The sequence below is a fragment of the Cibotium barometz genome, chromosome 42 (genome assembly GCF_041138505.1).
Source record: "Cibotium barometz isolate CiBa-2024 chromosome 42, ASM4113850v1, whole genome shotgun sequence".
Taxonomy (NCBI): domain Eukaryota; kingdom Viridiplantae; phylum Streptophyta; class Polypodiopsida; order Cyatheales; family Cibotiaceae; genus Cibotium; species Cibotium barometz.
In genome coordinates, this window is record NC_141087.1 from 39495566 (window position 1) to 39516949 (window position 21384).

General features: G+C 38.0%; 1 protein-coding gene across 1 annotated transcript; it reads right to left on the bottom strand.

Annotated features, from left to right (window-relative positions):
• Nucleotides 1-10664: 10664 nt before the first annotated feature.
• On the bottom strand, nucleotides 10665-20956 carry LOC147614463 (putative LRR receptor-like serine/threonine-protein kinase At1g67720; the record flags this gene model as incomplete). The annotated part of the gene is made up of 15 exons (XM_086780540.1): nucleotides 10665-11127; nucleotides 11483-11615; nucleotides 11780-11966; nucleotides 12096-12164; nucleotides 12302-12425; nucleotides 13156-13367; nucleotides 14405-14652; nucleotides 14769-14831; nucleotides 14959-15030; nucleotides 15319-15387; nucleotides 15484-15524; nucleotides 18405-18453; nucleotides 19597-19729; nucleotides 20004-20560; nucleotides 20634-20956. Coding segments are annotated over 15 exons (2541 nt in total), but the record flags the coding sequence as incomplete, so codon positions are not given.
• Between the last annotated feature and the right edge of the window lie 428 nt (nucleotides 20957-21384).

The window sequence follows — 21384 nt, forward strand, 5'->3', positions numbered from 1 at the left end:
TAATTTTTAATTATGATTAAGAAAAAAATAATTATTGCTTAATTCTCCTCTCTATTAACAAAGAAAGAGGGGGTGGTGAGAGAGTAGATTGAAATGGAGTTGAAGGGGAGGAGAGAGGCTTCTCCTCTCTCTCACACAATTTGCGCACGCGGGGGGGGGGGGGGGGGGGGCAGGCAAAAATCGCCCCCCCCCATCATGTATTCATTTTTTTAACCTTTTAAGCTTAAAAAAGCTTTTAATTATTTAAAAATGTTTTTTTATTTAATTAAAAAAAGCTTTTCAAAGCTTGGAAAAAAGGGAGAAAATATGAGAATTGAGGAAAAAAATCCTCTTAAATTTTTTGAATTTATTTTCTCTTGGAGCCTTTTGGCTTTTCGCATTCCCGGGAAACCTATTGATCTTTTGAATTCTGGTGATCTTTTCACCTTTCAGATTCCGAAAACTTTTGATCTTTCACATTCTGAATTTTTTTTTTGGTGTTTTTATTTTCCTAAAACTGTTGGCTTTCCATATTTCGAGAAGATCATGGGGATTCCGAAATTTTTTTACCGTTCGTATTCTAATGCGTTCGGAATAAATTAATTTTTTTTTAAAAAAATTAGTGAAAAGTAAGACAAAGGTTATTTTAAATTTTTGGAAAATGTGGGGTTGGTGATTGGCATGTGGTGTGTCCATTCGGGCGCCCGTGACCATTTAAATTCCTTTAAAAATCTATTTTCTATCCAAAAAATTAGAAAATCCATTAAAATTATAAATTTTCATTGGATTTAAGAATTGTCGGATGGAACTGGAAATTTCGTGAATGATGGGATTCTCAAGAGAAATTAGAAATTTCTAGAAATTATTTTTTAAACTCCTAGAAATTGGTATTTGTTGCGATATCGAGCTCTAGTGAGGCGGTGGACACTGATGACCCGCCTGGGGGATAGGCCCCACACTTACACCACTGGCATGGTTGGTGAGATCTTGGGTGATATGCGGCCAGTGGGATGACAGGCTGTGTGACAGCCACTCTAGAGACTGGCATAGTTATAGCGCCAGCTCATTTAGTCGGGTTCACACTATAGAGAACCCGTGTATGTATTTGGTTGAGTACCTTTCATATAGTGTGTACTCTTATCTTGTATAAGGTGTGTTGAGTGTTGAGTAGAGAAGAAGAAGATTTTCAGCCTCTCACCTTGTGTGTTCTCTATTAGGGTTTTGTGAGTGTGTGTGTGTGCTTGCAAGAGCTCAAGCTCTCTTCCCCCCTGCATCTTTTCATGGTATCAGAGCCTGGTTCGTGCTAAGGGCTGAGCTGCAAGCAAGAGAACCACAAGAAGCGGTACAAGGGTAAGAGCTTCAACTACTCTTCCCTATTGTGTTGGTGACTACACCCTTGTCGGGAGGCACCCGCAAACGATCTCTGATGAGCTTTCTTCGCAAGAGTAAAGCTACACGGCAACTATACCGTCCTTCGGACTACATTTTCGGGCCGAAAACGCGTTTCGGGCGCGTCTGTACCTCCGTTTTTCAGAAAGCAGGCGATTTCGAGCACCGCGGGTAAGTCATCAATTCTCTGCAGAACTCTGTTTTAAGAACTGCAGGAAGACAGATTGACTGTGCAGACACTGTGGATGCTGCAAAGAGGTCTACAGTTGCCATTGGGTGTATGTATGCACATTGAGGTCACTGGTTGTGACATTTGAGTAGACTGCAGTAACGCTGTGCAGAAAATACAGCATTGTGCAGAAAAACCAAAGTGCAGTTTCTGGTAAAATTGTGTGTTTCGCAAGATGTCTAATGATGGCATAACACAGATTGTGGCTGAGAAACTGGATAAGAATAACTTCCATGCTTGGAGGTTCAGGTTGACTAATTTCCTGATGGGAAAAGGCTATTGGGACTACATAGAAGGTGAACATGAAGAGGCACCGAAGATACCGGACATAAATCCTACAGCTGCAGATGTGAAAGAGTTTAAAGACTAGAACATAAAGGGTATTGTGGAATCCCTTGCATCTATTGGTGTGTCAGTAGATGATGATGACAAGGTGGAAGTCTGTCTACGTGGTCTCGGGCCACAATACAAGGCGTTCAAGACGTCTATTCAGACTCGGGAAAACATTCCCAACTTTACAGATTTGGTGTCTATGCTGATTATCGAAGAGAAGAACTTGGGTGAAGACCAACAGTCTTCACAAAGCAAAAACAGTTCAGAGCAACAGGCCTTCTACACGAGTTCAGGAAGAGGACGAGGTAGAGGAAGCCGTGGACGCGGTCAAGGAGGTGGCCGAACAGGAAATCAGAATTATGGCCAGCAGCAGCAGCAGCAGTAACAGTCCCAAAATCAACAACAACAACAACACGCAGGTGGAAGAGGCAAATTCAGAGGCAGGGGGAGTCAAAGAGGCCGTGGAAATTGGCAAAGGCAATATAATGATGCACGTGAATGCTACTATTGTGGTAAGCCAGGACATGTGCAGTCAGAATGTTATAAGAAGCAGGCTGACATGCAAAATGGGAAAGTGCAGCAAAACAACTATGCATCCTCAAGCAGAAATAATGAGGACAATGAAAGGTTGTTTGTTATGCAGCATGTTGTAAATGCCATGTCTGAAAATGTTGATGCAGCACAAAAAGATAATGTATGGTATGTGGATTCAGGCGCTTCGAACCACATGACGAGTCATGGGGAGTGGTTCAAGGAGATGAATAACCCGGAAAGACCAGGTTTTGTGGAAACAGGGGATGACACTGCTCATCCAATTGCCCACGTTGGAGATGTGCCATTATCTATGCAGGATGGCAAAGTGAAGTACCTTGCAGATGTACTTCATGTACCGAACATAACAAAGAATCTGGTTTCAGTTGGCCAGATGATTGAGCAGGGGTTGCAGGTTCGGTTTAACCCTGATGGGTGTTATGTTGAAGATTTCAAAGACAAGTGCAGGTTGGTTGCAAAAGGCAACAGAGTGGGCAGAATGTTTACGTTGGATGTAGACATGCCTAAATGAGTGCTGTGATGTTTGCAAATGGTTCAGGAGTTGTTGCAGACACAGACATATGGCATAAAAGAATTGGACATGTAAATGTGCAGAGATTGAAGTCTATGCAGACAAAAGGAATTGTGACAGGGCTGCCAAAATTTAAAGTGGAAGGTATGCAGAAAATATGTGAAGCATGCCAATTTGGGAAGCAAACAAAGCATGTGTTTCCACGTAACAGATATGTGAGCAGAAATGCACTAGATGTTGTGCATTCAGATGTATGGGGTCCTAGAAGACCGTGTCTATGGGAGGCTGCAGGTACTATGTCACTTTCATTGATGACCACACAAGGAAAGTGTGGGTATATTTCATGAAGGAGAAGAGTGAGGTGTTCACTCACTTTCAGAATTTCAGAGTTTTGGTTGAAAAGCAAACAGGGAAATATGTTAAGTGCCTAAGGTCAGATGGAGGGGGAGAATACTTCTCCAATGAGTTCTCTAAATTTTTGAAGAAGAATGGTATTCGGAGACAGTTCACATGCAGATACACTCCGCAGCAAAATGGAGTTGCTGAGCGGAAAAACAGGCACATTGCTGAGATTGCGCGAGCATTGATGGAAGAGAAGAATATGCCGCATTGCTATTGGGCTGAGGCTGTTTCTACAGCAGTATACATCATGAATAGGACTCCAACTGCAGCCATACATGATGTAACTCCAGAGGAGAGGTTTACTGGCAGAAAACCAGATTTGTCTCATCTGAAAGTTTTTGGATGCATTGCATATGTGCATGTGCCAGATGAGCTGAGAACTAAGCTGGATCCGAAAGCTGAAAAATGTGTGTTTATTGGATATTCCCTTGAGCAAAAGGGATACAGGTGTTATAACCCTGCTACACGTGAGTTGAGGGTAAGCAGGGATGTTGTCTTTGATGAGATGAGCAGCTGGTATGCTGCTGAAAAAGAAGCTGTTGGGGCTGATGTGAGTGGAAGTGTGGTTGCACAGAATGCAGGTCAGCAATCACAGTCTTTGAGTGGACCAGGAGAGTCCTCATCTAGTGGGTCTGTTGATAGACCATGGAGTGGCAGGCTGCGTCATAATACCAGCCCTGCAAATGTGATTAGTACATCACGAAAAGGAAAAGAGAAAGTGGTTGAGCCCCTTGGTATGCCTGACATTTCTGCAGGGCATTCTCATGTTGATGGAGAGTCTAGTGGCTCAGACATGAGCCTTGATGAGGAGCTTGGGATCCCAGCTATGAGAACACCTGGTGTAAAGAAGGCTATGGAAGCCATGAATGAGAAGCTGCGAAGATCTGGGAGAGTTAGAAATCCTGTGCAGAGATTTACCTATGATGGTTATGTGGCACATCACTATGCATATATGGCAAAGGTTGTGCAGGTTGTTGAGCCCACATGCATTGATGAGGCTATTGGAAATGTGTGTTGGGAGAAAGCTATGGATGAGGAGATGGATGCACTATATGGAAATGAAACTTGGGATTTAGTGCAATTGCCTGAAGGCAAGAAAGCCATTGGATGCAAGTGGGTGTACAAAGTTAAACATAACAGTGATGGAAGCATAAACAGGTACAAGGCTAGATTGGTAGCCAAAGGATATGCGCAGACATATGGGATTGATTATGAGGAAACTTTCAGCCTAGTTGCCAAGATGGCAACGGTGAGAGTTGTGATAGCAGTGGCTGCGTCAAAGAAATGGTCTTTACATCAGATGGATGTAAAGAATGCATTCTTGCATGGGGATTTGCAAGAAGAGGTGTATATGTTGCAGCCACCTGGATATGAGGATGTGGGTCACCCCGAGCATGTTTGCAGGTTGAAGAAAGCCTTGTATGGCTTAAAGCAAGCACCAAGAGCATGGTCTGACAAGATTTCCGAATATCTTGTCACTATTGGCTTTCATGTAGCCAATGCAGATTTCTCATTGTATGTGAGACATGGTAATAGAGGAGTTGTGCTTGTTGTCATCTATGTAGATGACTTGATCATTACGGGGGACCATGATGCAGAGATCTTTGATGTAAAGATCTTGCTTAGACAGAAGTTTGAGATGAAGGATCTGGGGGAGCTCAGATATTTCTTGGGCATTGAGGTGATTAGGTCACCACATGGTATTGGATTACTGCAGAGACAGTATGGCTTGGACATGTTGTCCAAGTATGGTATGACAGGCTGTAAGCCTATTTCTATGCCATTGGATCAGAATGGCAAGTTGAGTGCAGATTCAGGAGAGATCTTGGAGGATCCTACTATGTACAGGAGCATAGTAGGAAGTTTGATCTACATGACGATCACCAGACCAGATTTGAGCTATGCTGTTGGGTTGGTGAGTCAGTTTATGCAGGTTCCATGGAAACCGCATTTGGATGCTGTGAGACGCATACTGAGGTATATGAAGTCTACTTTACATTGTGGACTATTCTATGAGACTGGGACAGAGATATGTGTACATGGGTACACAGATGCTGATTGGGCTGGTAGTATCTCAGACAGAAGATCTACCAGTGGATTCATGTTTTCTTTGGGGAGTGCTGCTGTGACTTGGAGCAGCAAGAAGCAGCCTACGGTTGCTCTATCGAGTACGGAGGCCGAGTACAGAGGAGCTGCTATGGCAGCATGTGAGGTAGCTTGGTTGAGAAAGCTACTTGCAGATTTGGGTCTATCAGTGGATAGACAAGTTGTCATTTTCTGTGACAACATGAGCAGTATACAGTTGGCCAGGAACCCAGTCTTTCATGCTCGTACGAAGCACATAGAGGTCCACTACCACTTCGTCAGAGAGAAGGTCTTGGCAGGAGACCTTGACCTTGTTTATGTCAGCACAGAGGATCAGTTAGCTGACATCTTCACCAAAGCATTGGGTACAGAGAAGCTCCGCAGATTAAGGGCTTCGCTTGGTGTACATGAGATGGAGTTGAGCTCGAGGGGGAGTGTTGCGATATCGAGCTCTAGTGAGGCGGTGGACACTGATGACCCGCCTGGGGGATAGGCCCCACACTTACACCACTGGCATGGTTGGTGAGATCTTGGGTGATATGCGGCCAGTGGGATGACAGGCTGTGTGACAGCCACTCTAGAGACTGGCATAGTTATAGCGCCAGCTCATTTAGTCGGGTTCACACTATAGAGAACCCGTGTATGTATTTGGTTGAGTACCTTTCATATAGTGTGTACTCTTATCTTGTATAAGGTGTGTTGAGTGTTGAGTAGAGAAGAAGAAGATTTTCAGCCTCTCACCTTGTGTGTTCTCTATTAGGGTTTTGTGAGTGTGTGTGTGTGCTTGCAAGAGCTCAAGCTCTCTTCCCCCCTGCATCTTTTCAGTATTTTGGCAAATCTATTTGCTATTTTTTTTTTGGAAAAATACAGATTGGGGTTTGGTGGAGTTCAAAATTAGCATATTTTGAGGCCCTAAAAAATTAGGAAAAAATCATGATAATTCTTTTTTCTTGAGAATTTAATATTTTTTTAGGGTTATTTAGTATGGAAGTACGTTCTCACATTGTGACATTAGATAGACGCGGGTTATTTGCATATTATTAATACAATTGTACCTCGTATTAGTAGTTATTTTTATTTGGATTAATTCTAAACGATGTTTTCATGATTTTTTACCATTATTTAGCCATTCTTTTGTTGGACATGTTCCTTACTTTCTTCAGTGATGGGTAGAATCTGCGTTCAAAGTGTGTCTCGCCTTTGACACTTTTCCATGATAATTTATTTTGCACTTGTTTAAGTGTGGTCTATGCTTAATTTCCTAAGGCTAAGACAAATTCTATCATGGGTTAGTTGGATTGTTTGTTTTGGTGGATTTTATTGGATGTTTTCTAAATTTTTTATGGACTCATCAGTTTCTGCCTAGATCACTTGTGTCTAGGGGTTTTTTAATGAGTTCTACACACATGTGTTTCACTTTTTTTACTTGGAGTTTTGTTTGAACAACACCATGTTTATATACTCTGAATTGATGAGTTGGCCACCAATTTTAATGCTTCTTTTGGCATGATTATGACCATTAGATGGCATGCATAGATTTTTATGATCAACTATGGTTTTTATGGATTCGAGGAGCTTCTATGCTTTTATCCATGGTTTACAATGACCATATTAGGAAATTTGGAAAAATCCCATTACTTTGGGAATTTTTTTTTCAATATACTTTTTGGTATATCTTGAGTATACCAATTCCAAAGCTGTCGGAGAATGTGGATTTAGAACCTACTCTTCAAGAGTTTTCCAATGATATGTCACATAAGGGTGTTTTGATAAAATCTTATCAAGATTCACCGTGCCCCCATTTTTTAATCTTCCAAAATGGGAATCGAGATTTTCCCAAACTCTCTAATATGGTCGGTAGCATTTGCCTTCGTTTTTTGCACGTAATTTTGGAGTATGTTCCTTGTACTTTTGTTCATATTCCAACTTGGATACCTAGTTGCTTATGTATCTAGGTGAGTTATTTTTCTACCCCAGCTTTATTGTGTTTATTAGGTAATTATCATTAGAAAGGTACCAATAATTCAAATTCTTTTCTAATGATGTACTTGGAAAGAGTTATTCCGTGATGAGGTCTCAGGTATATAGAGAGACCGCCATACTTTATGCATATTTTTAAAAAAAAACTTCACTCACACAAACGAGCACGAAAATCCTATGACTTAATGAATGACATTTAACTCAGATTTAAATGTGTTAATGAATTTGGAATTATCTACCTTGTGATGTACTTTGAGATCTCTGTCGATGTCCATCGATTTCTCACATCGAATATAATCATAGGCTTGATGCTCATGCTCGTTCAAGCTCTATAAGCTGTCCATATAAACTTCAGAAAGCCTTGCATACAAAGAATACGTGCTACAGAAATGGTATGGGTTGCAATGTCCATCTTCGTTCAAGCGCTTCAAGATGTTTATACATGAACGAAACAACATACGTTCTTTCAAAGTACGTTGACAATGCACAGGTGCAAGCAATTAAGAGGATAAGGGTACTCACGCATCCTAATTTTGATAAACAATATAAGTTGGAAAGAACCTCGCAAAAATGTACAAATTAAAATGAAACATATAAACAAATTTAATAATCATGTACATACCTCGATCGTGGTGAGTAGCATGTTCATGGTGATGCATATATCAATTGTGGTATAGCACGTTTGTGTTTTTGTTAGCACTATAGTGGTATAGCACGTTTATATTTTTTGTAGCACTAGCATGCTATAGCACATTCGTGTTTTTAGTAGCACTATAGTGATATTGCATGTTTGTTTTTTTGGTAGCACTATAGTGATAGTAGCACTATTGTGCTATAGCACTTTCGTGTTATTTGTAGCACTAGTATAATGGTATAGCACGTTCATATTTTTTCAAATCTAGAAGAAAGTGCACCTAGAAAAGTATCATTATCAAATAAAAAATATTCCATAAAAGTCATTCTAGAAGTAACATCATAATAGTCACCAAATATAATAAGTTATCTATACAGATGGTTGAAGGGTAGGCTTTTGGATATACAACTTCTTAGATTGAAATTTTTTTAGTGTAAACAACAACTACTCCAAAAAAAATTTATGCAAATTATACATTTTCTTAGATTATAAACTCCTAAGTGTAAACGATAACCCAAAAAGCTATCATAAATCCTTGAAATCCTCTCATTATAGGTAGTTAAAGGAATTGTTGTGTGATAATGTGATTTTTTAGGGTTTTATTATATCTTTCCAATGTTTTGTTAAATGGTCTTCTTAAAGGGGTGATTTTTGGCTAATGTAATTTCTTGGGGTATGAAGAAAGAGAACTTCAAGAGACACTATAAAGGAGGTGGTCAAACAAATCATTAATATGTTGGCTTTGTGTTTGTGTGATTTCTTAAATTGTAAGTTTTTTAGGATAGTATACAAGCTTGAAGCACACCCCATAGAGGTGCCATAAAAGGTTTGGTCCAAGGGAAATCTAGTGGAAAGTGGTATATACAAAAATTTCTTGAGTTATAAAAACTCCTCTCAAAAGCACCATGTAGGCTTGTTTGCAAACTATCCCAATAATGTGCTGACCACAAGGGCATTAGAAACGGTTAAACTATGGATTTTTGAAGATGTGATGTCTTATATATTATGTTTGTAAAACCCTTTGAAACCCAACCCCATAGATGTAGATTATTAGAGAAACTTTCTTTAGTTGGAAATTCTTAGATTTGAATTTCTTGAGACTAAGATAGGACCAAAAAGGACAATGTGGAATATTAGGTGCCTTTCTATAAGTGAGATTTTAGATGGAAAAACTACTTAGAAATGCTACACTATGTGGTAAGATTGAAAAGGTTTTTGTCAAGAGCATCTTCCTACAGTACAAAACTATTAGGCTTATAAACCTCTCAAAAAGGTTTCAAAAAGAGAAATTATAATTATGTAAAGAATAGGGTAATGTATATAACTTGGCACCCAAAAACCAACCTTTCATGGCTAGAAACACACCCCTTAGAAGGTCTAGAAAAACCAACCTTTTGATACCATTGTGACAACTCAAGATGGTTATGGAAGATTCTAGCCCAAAAACTAACTTGGAGGTTTTTTACTGTGGTTTTTCACTAGATAACCACCCCTAGAAGCCTGCAAGGTGTTTTGAAATTCCCCCTTGTGACCATGGCATAATACAAGGATAATCACTATTTTCCTTGTAGGGTAGTTCTAGGTGATGTTATTTGAATACACTTTGACATAGAAAAAAAAAGATTTATTTATTTTTGTGTGACTATGGAAATAAAAATTAATAAAGTGCATGCAATGTACTTTATTTAGGTAAAAATGATAAAAACTATTCCTCACAAATTATATGGATCCATTTGTTTGTTGAGAAGGGTAGGAACATGCCAAATTATCACCTATTCTAGTCATTAAAGATACATGAGTGTGTCTTCTTTGTGTATAAGCGTAATTTTTACGTCTTTATATTCCTACATAATAGAAATTGTGAAGATTTAAAGTTTGCAAATCTTTAGCTCTTTCTTTTCTCGTAGTGATCATAGAGCATCTCCAATATTTACCAAAAATAAGTGTTTGATAGGAGGGGGAGGGGGAGGAGGAGGAGAGGGTCGACCTAGGAAACAAGCTCAAAGGGAGAGGCTAGTTTAGGATGGGTTCAAAGAAAATCTAGAATAAAAAAGGATCAAGTAATGATTGAATGATTATTAAAGGGATAATAAGATCAAATAGGTATTACTAAAACACCACAATATTAAGAACTCATGTGAAACAATGTAGATTGAATGCTCATTTATTAGTCTACCAACATTCTCAAGGACATGAGAGATGTTTTGTTGTTTTTTGTCAAAGCCATAGGGATTAAGGAGACTTGATAACATTTTAAAAAACAAAATTGAAAATCCAACCATTAGCCCATAGGAACTATCCACCTAAAAAATTGGCCAAAAAAAGTTATTACAACATTTCCCCCTTTAGAAGGCAAGCCAAGAAGTGGAGCAAGTGCAAGCAATCCTCATAAAGGTAAGTAAACAAGTCCAAGTGACCATGTGGTAATTATTGACCCTTGCACCCCTCTTTCTTGATATGTATTCACCCATATCAAACTAATCAAGAAAATGGCCAACTTCTCTCCTTAAGCCACATAATGCATAATAAAGTATTATAGTAAAGTACATTCATATACAACTTTTCTTCCTGATACATGTCCCACATTGTATACAAGTTTATTTATACAGTGTCAGTAGACCTTGCAAATTGATAAAATAGCCTAAACAAAGGCCTCTTATGGTGATACATGAAAAATACCTAGAATAAGAATTTTAAATCCATCAGAATTGAAAAGGAACTCTGAATCTAACTAGCAAAGTGGGAGTTAGGCCGGTATGAAAGTTGTATTATTTACCTAGCTTGCACATTTGTACTCATATAATCTAGTGCAGATTCTTTTAAATCACCCACTTGATCGCCCATAATCTCCAACTGCATTGCATCTTTGAGCTCATTGAAAACCTCATTCATGTTTGGCCTGTTAATGCTTTTATGCTCTACACACCTCATTGCTATGTCCACAACCTTCCAAACTGAAGAAATATTATAATCGTCTTCGAGGCTTTTATCAACAATATCCACAATCATCCCTCGCTCAATGTAAGGCCAAACCTATTCAAACCACCAAAAATTTACAAATTCATTAGTTCTATGCCAAAGCAAAGCATATAAAATAGTAATTCTTTTCCCCTAAACATGTTTCAAACAATTAACTAACATGAGATAGTAATACTAGGCACAAAAATAAAGATCTTACTAAAATTCCCATAGCAAAATTATTTTTACAATGCCTTAATAAACCTTCAAATTTTTTCAAAAGTACTATCTTTATTATTGTACACTCATACAAATAGCATACAACTTAAGTGTTTGCAATGTTGTTTACTTAATGCTACTAGTAAATTTGAATACAATTGAATTATAGCCATGCTTGAAAATCATTTGTATATTACCCTCGAGATATTACCCATGTCACGATGTGAACTTGTTGTTGTTGATTTTCCTTAGTAATTGGAAGACGCCCACATAAGATCTCAAGAACCAAAACACCAAAGCTATACACATCAACTTTTTCTGTCAATTTCAAGGTTGATGCATATCTGCCACATAAATCAAACAATGTTAATACTAACCTACCTATTGAAACAAAGCAAGAATTTCATTTTCAACAAGGTATTAACATTAACTTACCTTTTACAACAAAGCAATTTGTTCTTCTTAATGAAGGTATTACTAATTAAAAAATGAACTTTTGTCTACTCACTCTGGGTCCATATATCCCCAACTTCCCATCAATGTTGTTGCAACTTCACTGAATTTTGTATTCCTTATTTTTGATATTCCAAAATCAGCAATCTTTGCTTCCATATCTTTCGATAGCAAAATGTTGCTACTTTTAACATCTCTGTGAATGATTTGTTGATTGCACCCATGGTGTAGATATTCTAGCCCTAATAGGAAAAATTAGGATAATAATTAATCATCGTAATAAAGTAGTTCACAAGAAATTAAAAGATATCTCCTTAACTACCATAAGAGACCTAGTAAAATTTACTAGTAAAGTTCTAAAAGATCATTACCACTTGCAGAATCTACTAGAATTCGAAGTCTGGTTCTCCACAATAATGGTGCATTATGTGCATGAGGACCTTAACCATACAATATAAATTAATATTTTACAATTAATAACTATAAAACATGTGGTATGCAAGCATATTACTCTTTACATCTCTAATCATTCAAAGTTTGTTAAAGAATAAGATGTTGTAAAGAAGCTAAATCTTACCATGTAAGGCTTCAAATAAAGATCCCCTCGACAAGTACTCATATAGTAGAACTAAATTTTGTTCGGTACAATAGCCCAAGAGAGCCACCAAATTTTTATGGTGAACTCTTGACAAAAGACCTAACTGCCAAAGCCAAGAAGAACATAAGGGTCTTTAGTTTCTAGCATTTGAGGTATAATAGACCGTGTAGCTCTAATGAATACAAGAGTCTTTGAATTTTTAGCATGAAAAGTTTAAAGGAGAACAATATGCATGGGTTTTCTCAAGCCATTGGTTAACAATGGATTCATCAAGTTAATGGCCTTAAGAGAGGGTGGGGAGAATAGCCACGTGGATAAGGCATCAACCTTTCTTTCTCCCAGATGTGAGTTTAATTCTAATAAAGAGGTGAAAAGTTACAATGTATGTGTTTCACCTCCCAAAAACAAATAAGTATATGGCCTTAACCAAGTATAATTGATACTAGTAATGCTTGAAGATTAGACTTGACTCTTCCACAACCATATACGTTTTTCATATAAGCAACACGAGTTGTTTTAAAGCACTGAGTTGACATTAAACCCACTTAATAATGGCCTAAGAAAGTGTAAGACATAATTGATTTAAAAAAAACAAAAATTAAGTTCAATGGGTAGTGAAAATAGTGAACACATACCATCATGTTAAGATTTCAAACCACACTCTCATTGTATAATAGGTATATGATATAGATAAACAATATGGATGGATAAGATTGCATAAAAATGCACCATAGGAATGTAAATGGTAGTGAATGAATGCATCTATCTAGGTGACTTGTAAGCTAAGTTTGATAGCATTGTTATTTTATAGGAAAAAGGTAATATCAAAGTACCTCATTTAAAAACTCCTTAGCTCCTTGATGAGAAACTCTAGAAAGCACTTTAATGGCTACTAATCGACCATTCATAAGACTCCCTCGGTAAACAGGACCAAATCCACCTTCACCAAGCTTTGTATTGAAATTATTAGTGGCCACTTCGATGTCTCGATAGGTGAACGCTTGGGCTAAATTTGAAGCCTCCACTATTTGTGTATGCCCCACCACTACATGTTCATAAGAACATAAAACTTTTGAGCTTAATAAACTTGGCATCATGTAATAACACTCTATGAGAAATTATTAACTTACAAAGTGGTATCCAAACAAGTATAAAAATGAATATCCTACCTTGACCACATGTTATATAAATATGGTGGACACCTCACGTTGAAAGCATGACTTTATAGCACTAGCATGATTTATTAACTTGGCTTGTAGAGTATCCAAATCAAGTTGAAAGCATGACTCTATAGCACCAGCATGATTTATTGACTTCACTTGTAGAGTATCCAAACCATTGCAAGCCAAAAACATCTACTACATTCTTAACTCTATATTTGGGTTCTATCTACAAATCAAGGTTGTGGGGGTACAAAAAATTGATATAATCACTTATTATAGCTTGGTTGAATTATGTGATGTTACGAAAGGTAGCGGCACAAAATCTCTCTCTCTCTCTCTCTCTCTCTCTCTCTCTCTCTCTTCCTTCCAAAGCCAATGTGAGGAAGAAGTAATTAATATGAGAGGCCTTATAAAGCCGTGAATCCACTTAAGTTTGAATCAAGCTTTAGTCAGATATCCCTTCATACACTCTTGGGATAACCCTTCACACGGACGTAACAAGAGACCATCTTATGCTTCTTCTTCTTCTTCTTCTTCTTCTTCCTCTCTCTCTCTCTCTCTCTCTCTCTCTCAGACACACACACACACACACACACACACACACACACACACACACAAGAGATCTTGAGAATAGCCCCAACATAGTGATCTACACAAGTCTCTCATCCATTCTCTCTTTCAAAAGATTACTTTCCTAAAACTATTTAAGGGAAACCCCCTTTGGAAGGTGAGTTTTCATCTTGTTATGATGTGTAATATTATACTTAACTCAAGTCAAGAGTCAACATCAAAATACATTAAATATGATAAAGTAAATGAGTAGCATTCCAAAACAATCAAATTTTTATTTTTATTATAATTTTTAAAAACACATTATTACATGAATTTCCTATCTTTAAGAAAGAACTAATATACGTACCATTATGTCCACTCATATCGCTTGAACCTCGGCCTCGTGTTAGCTCTTTTACTCGAGGTGCTTGTTTTTTTAGGCAAAGATATGCAATCCCCAATGTAACAAATATGCTGATAAGACCACCAACAGCTAATCCAGCTATCAAATGAATCTTAGAATTCTTCTTCTTATCCTTTCCTTGCCCTTCACTTGGTGGTGTAACCACACAAGTCACATTTGCCTTTGTACACAAAAATGGGTTGCCTGAATAACTATCACACACAAAAAGAAAGGTAAAGATAAGAGCTAGTATGAAAATTTTTAAAAACTTTATATACATTTCTTTCTTTAATCAAATTGAGAAATTATTTTTTATTTGTAGACATACTTAATTTCAAGAGCTAATAATCTTGTTGGTATAGGCCCACTAAAGTTATTGCTTTGCAAGTACCTACAAAATGAAATGCAATGTATTTAAATTAGCTCCCTAATCTACCTTCAAATCAAATCACAATTAACTAAAAAGAAAAACTTTGGTTTTATCCTTTTGTGCCACGAGTTAACTCTATTGTACTCACAGGTACTTCAAACTTCTCAGTGTGGACAAGCTATCTGGAATGGATCCACTCAGCTTATTATTACTTAGATCCCTGCATTAATACAAGGGAAATCAAGGAAAAAATACAATGCATTAGAAATATATGATAGTTTTATAGCATAGAAAGTTTGAAAAGAAAATTATGGTCTTGAAGCCTTACAATTTATCAAATAATCTCATGGTATAGAAAAGCCAAGAAAATGTTTTCAACATGTGACATGGTAATAACACTATGAGTACTTACGATGGTATTTAAATAACTAGTAAAAACATGTTAATTTAGCTAAATAACGATATGTTAAGAGATAACATGTTAGAATAGTGATTTGAGATTACTTACAATACTTCAAGGTTAGTTAATGCACTTAGATCTGGAATTCCCCCATTTAGGCTATTGTCATTCAGCTTGCTATGGCAAACAAACTACAGTTAGTAGCAGACAAACTATAGTTAACAACTTGAGAATATGGGAGAAAAAGCATGTAGTGAATACAAAGGCACTCACATTTTAGTGAGATATGTAAGATCATTTTGTTGAAATTTGAGCTGAATGATGAGCTATGGTGGATCAAACACTAGAATCAACATAATTAACAAAGTGATTAGCAAGTGATTAAGACGTAATTAGTGAAAAATTAGAACATAGATTAATGTAGGCATGGATACTCAAAAACCAACAAATTCTCATTAGGGCTATGCCTCAATTTATAGTGTTTACATCAAGCATCAAATCCCATTGATTTCTCCATGATTCACTCCCAGAATATCTCCACCTCTTGCCTGATTCTCTCCACCTCTTCTCTTTTCCCTGAATATCTCCCAGAATATCTCCACACTCCTAAATTCCCTCATGCTACCCATTATTCTCTCCCAGTAGATTCTTCTAACCTTTTCACAGGTTCTTTCACAATTACATCTCCTCTTTTACAGCCTCTATCCAAGAGCTTGTTCCCACACACACCCTTTTCACTTGTATATTTCAACACCTCCCCTCAAGTGAATAATCCTAACACACCTGGACCCTGTATCAAGTTTCCCTCTTAATTGATAGCCCGCGACCAGTGCCTCAAGTCCCTAAACTCCATAGTCCTTGACACTCTCTCTCTCTATGTGTCCAAGGCTACTATAAGTGCCCGCGACCTTGACTAAAGTGTTCACACATACATCTACCACTTGGCCTACATCATCGGTGGCTCAGAGGTGGTTTTACTTTATTGGGGCAGGTTACATTGGGTTGTGGGTTCTCTCTCTCTCTCTCTCTCAGAAAAGATGATCCGACTCCACTTCTCTTGGAGCCTCCATGAAGTTTGCCGATGTCGTTCCTTCTTCACTGGGTTTGCTGTAGCAGTCTCTCGCCATGTGTCCTGGCTTTCCACATTTGTGGCAAGTGAAGGTCCTCCCTCCTACTCTGCCTCTTCCTCGTCCTCGTCCTCGAGAGAATCCTCCTCGGGTGAAGAATGCTTTTTCCTCTCCTGCTGTTGAGTCGAGCTCTTTCTTCTCTTTGCCTCTGCTCTCTTGCTCCAGTAGAGCTGCTTCTATCTCGTGTATCTTCAGTTCAGGCACATTCTTTAGTGTTGCTACAATGTTTTCATAATCTCCTTTATCCACACTTTTCAAAAGTACAGCTAATGCTTCATCATCTTCTACCTTTTTGCCAATAGCTGCCAGCTGTTGCTTAATGCTTTTATATTTGTTCAAGTGTGTGATTAAAGGTTCACTTTCCTTCATGTCCAGTTTGTAGAATTGTATTAATAAATTTATCTTGGAATTTTTTGCTTGTGTACCAAATAATTTATTGAGTTCATCCCATGCATCTTTTGCCCACTGTATCCCTGTGATATGGTGAATGATCTCATCATTTAAACTGAGTGCAATAAGCCCCAATTCTTTTTCATTCCTACACTTCCACTCATTTTCCCCTCTCTCTGGGCATTCACCTCTCCCTTCAACTAATCCCCACAGATTTTTCCTCATCAGCAAATACATGGTTTTTGTTTGCCATGTATAGAACTGTTCTCCATTAAATTTGGCTATTTCCTGTGCTGAATTCATGGTGAAGTGAAGGGGGTCTTACCTCTTGATCCAAAATCAAGATTCAAGGGCAGTGTCTACCCTTTTACAACTCAATCTGGTGTTTAATAGATGATTACAACAATTTTATCAGCATAAAATCACCAGAAATTACATTAAATTGAGAGTAACCAATTTGTACGGGATGGTTGGAGTATCAAACCAACTCCGATTTGAAATCTGAAGTTATAGGGATCTGTATCAGATACCTAATGGTTAATTTGAACCCTCAATTGCACCAAAGTACAGTGATTAGCACTGATTAATCACTGATTAGCAAATTAATGCTCTGGTTTGTGTGCAGAAAACAGAGTATGCGGGGAGCCCAGATCTGATGCCTTCCACTTCAAATGAGCTCAAATGCTTTCAAAGGCATCAATAGCAATGAGTCTAGTAGAGGATTAAGCCAAGAAACACAAGATTTGACCAAATAATGAAAGCTTAATCTCTGTTTTACCAAAGTCACCTGCAGATTTGATGAAGAGCTTTGATCTCTCTGTAGACTTGATGAAATTGATTTCTGTCTTCACCAGCTTGTAGAGCATGCTTGATTACCCCTTGGGCTAGGAGGAATTAGCTCAATTTGATTGGAGGAGCTCAAGATCTGCAAAATACCCAGAAAATGCAGCGCTGGAAAAAACGCGTAGATCTCCTGAATGCGCCGGCGGTTTGCTACGATTTCTTGATAGGCTTGAAGCCAAAGACCTTAGCTAGCTTAAGCTAAGAGGGCATAGCCTAATATTCAGTGTGCATGGAGAATAGAGTCCTCCACTGGCTGGGGGTGAAGGGGAAGAGTGAAAACTCACTAAAAATTTGATTTTTTGCTAATTATCTTACTAATCCTGATTAATTCACTAATGGGCTCATAAATCTGGTTGATTCTAGGCATGGCTCTGATACCATGTTGAAATTTGAGCTGAATGATGAGCTATGGTGGATCAAACACTAGAATCAACATAATTAACAAAGTGATTAGCAAGTGATTAAGACGTAATTAGTGAAAAATTAGAACATAGATTAATGTAGGCATGGATACTCAAAAACCAACAAATTCTCATTAGGGCTATGCCTCAATTTATAGTGTTTACATCAAGCATCAAATCCCATTGATTTCTCCATGATTCACTCCCAGAATATCTCCACCTCTTGCCTGATTCTCTCCACCTCTTCTCTTTTCCCTGAATATCTCCCAGAATATCTCCACACTCCTAAATTCCCTCATGCTACCCATTATTCTCTCCCAGTAGATTCTTCTAACCTTTTCACAGGTTCTTTCACAATTACATCTCCTCTTTTACAGCCTCTATCCAAGAGCTTGTTCCCACACACACCCTTTTCACTTGTATATTTCAACACATTTATGTTTGTGGGTATTTGTCCTACCAAGCCATAGTCTGAGAGCAATCTACAAAAAAACATACAATCACTTATTAATGGAGGGATACAAGCTTCTATAAACCACACATACGCGTGCACACACACACACACACACACATAGAGAGAGAGAGAGAGAGAGAGAGAGAGAGAGAGAGAGAGCATGTTATCATCTAATGAGGTTGAATATGGCCTAAGAGACCCAAACACGAATACTAGATCTAAGCGCATTTAGAGACTATCATAGCAAATTGCTTCGGATAACAAAAGAAACAAAAATTGTTTGGGAAGTAAGCACATTTAGATGTAATATCTTTGTAATGAATCCCTTCTATGAGTAAAAATTGCATGTCAAGAGAGCAATGTGAGTATGTCCTTTGTGACTAGGAAGCATCCAGTCTCACAGCATATGAGGTGCAGGGTGAACAGTCAGAATGTATAAGTGATGCTATGGGTAGTATCATGTCCCCTTCTATCCTTAATCAACTATTAAGAAGGGGTTGGTTTTTGAAACTAATTACACAGAAAATATTCCATTAGGCTTTGCATTCCCAAAACCTCTACCTAGCTCAAGGAGGAGAGAGTTTTTTGTTGTGTGACTGTGATTGTGTGCACATGCACATGCACATGCATGTGCACATTTGCTTCTACAAACACACGGATTTTCTGAGAGATCATTGTTTAAGTGACAGTAGATAGCACCTAGGTGACACTACTAGATAGAATGTGAGTTCATACTACTAGCAAGGTTGCAATTTGAAGGCTTACCCCACCTTCATTTAGAAGGCCAAATTTTATTTGAACCTTCATTAGCCCTCAAATATATCTAAATATGTATATTTATATATAAAATTTAAAGAAAAATTTAAATTTTTGACCTTTTGTTTGCAACCCTAATTTAAAAAAGGCATTGTGTGGAAGACTTAGAGGTTACTTTTTCCTTGTGAAGGCTTCAAATTTCATAGTGTGTTCAGAATCCCTTATCAATGAAATATGGCTTTCATGTATATACCTTAAAATTTGACGACTTGAGCTTCCCGAGCTTCTGGGTTTTCATATTATTATATATATGTGTATTACATGCATGCCCTTGTATATACACTTCTCTTTATGCACATATGTCACAGATATATATATCTTTATTAAGGCAAGATAGCTCAATAATTTTACTCACATTCCCATGACGCGAAGAGGAACGACTTGGGTGCAATTCAACCATTGATAACCATAATTTTGAGGGAAACACGGATCGCCCGTATAATTACTCAAGCTTGGAAGAGTCGCTTTTATGCCATCTATTGCAACAACTGTTGAAAACAAATTTGGAGCAATGTGAGTAGCAAGATAAGCCTGAAATAATTATACACCTCACCAAAGCTTATTAGCTTTCATATAACATCTACTTATGAACTAATCAATTCAAATAACCTTGGGAATGCTCACATCAGCATAATTAGTTAATTCGACCCGAAAAAAAAAAGGTTTGGGTGCCTATTTGTAGGAACTGACGCATGATATATCTAGTATAACAAAAGTACAATAATGAATTGAGAAGATTGAAGGTGGAAGCGGAATACTTACTATCTCCATCAAAGGTCCCAGATGACATAGGAGACTCAAGTAGTTGAAGAATTTCAATTGCAGATCTGAAAGGAAGATAGGTGGAGGTGGAAGTTGGCTCAAAGGAAAAGAGAGTGTAGTTTGAAACCGCTGTAAAAGTCCCATATACTTCGAAACAACCATCGCTGCTTGTTTGATGGTAAACATCAAGTGGCCCATATATCAAATCATTATCAATAAGGATATTAAAGACTGTGAGACCTGAAGCATTCACCCTTGGATCAATTTCTGAGAAGTAAAGAGCATAAAAGTATCGTTGCTTTGCTATTATGCCATGGGTGTAGTTAAAGTGAAAGCCCGTGGTCCAATTACTCTGGCCAACATAAGCAGTTTGAAGCACTAGTACAGGTGGTGTGTCGTTAACAAGGTTGTTTATGCTGTGACTCGTTGACTCTGAAGGTAATTCACTATCACTGTACCATATTCTATCAATTGGATCGGAAGGATACCTAATAAATTCAAGAAAAAGAATGACGACCTCTATATAGATGTAACGAATGTCAATAATATACCAACCACTATATTAAATATTTCTCTATTTTTGAGATTAATATCTTGAGATGTAGATTTCTTAAAACCATATTAACACACCTGACATTAGGATAGTTGTCCGGGGTCCCATCGTTGAATCTCAATGTTGTGAGGAGAGCACGTTGAGAGGTGTTCATTGTATCCACGGGGTTCATGTTATCATTGAGGGGGCGCAGCTCCAAAGAAGAGATGAAGGGGGCATCGCTTCCGGTTATAGAACCGGAGAGGCAAACTGCTATGCTATTACTTTGAGCTTGCAAGTAGATCTCCTCAAGCACAGGGTGACTTTGAGGCAATGGAATGGAAATCTCGGTCGCTTCATACGCATCAATTATGAGCTTGAAGTCCAGCACACTCCCATCGCCTTCATGGGTTGCCAGAATTTAGTCCAAGCCCGAACCAAATAGAACTCGCCCACTGCCCGAAATCACGTAGCAGTACTTGGTTTTGTTGCCTTCGAAGTAGCGAATGCTTTCATAACGCGTGTCGCTGTTGCCAGACGGCCCTTGCACATTGGCTGTACTCCCTTCTTGCATCAAGCTTGAGTCCGGCGTCCACTCAATGCCTACAGAGTCCATGTAGCTGGAGTTGCTTGATATTGAGCCACAATCTAAGCTCAAGAAACCTGAAAATTAATTAATTGACTCAATTACATTGATTAGCGATTGTAGTAAGATTAGTAAAAATGTATCGAAAATAAACAAACACAATCTGTACTATGTATCTATTGAAGAAAAGCTTTCAACGCTCTGCTAATTAATTAATACAAACGTAAAGATCTTGGTGGCCTATGGATTGAACACACCTGAAA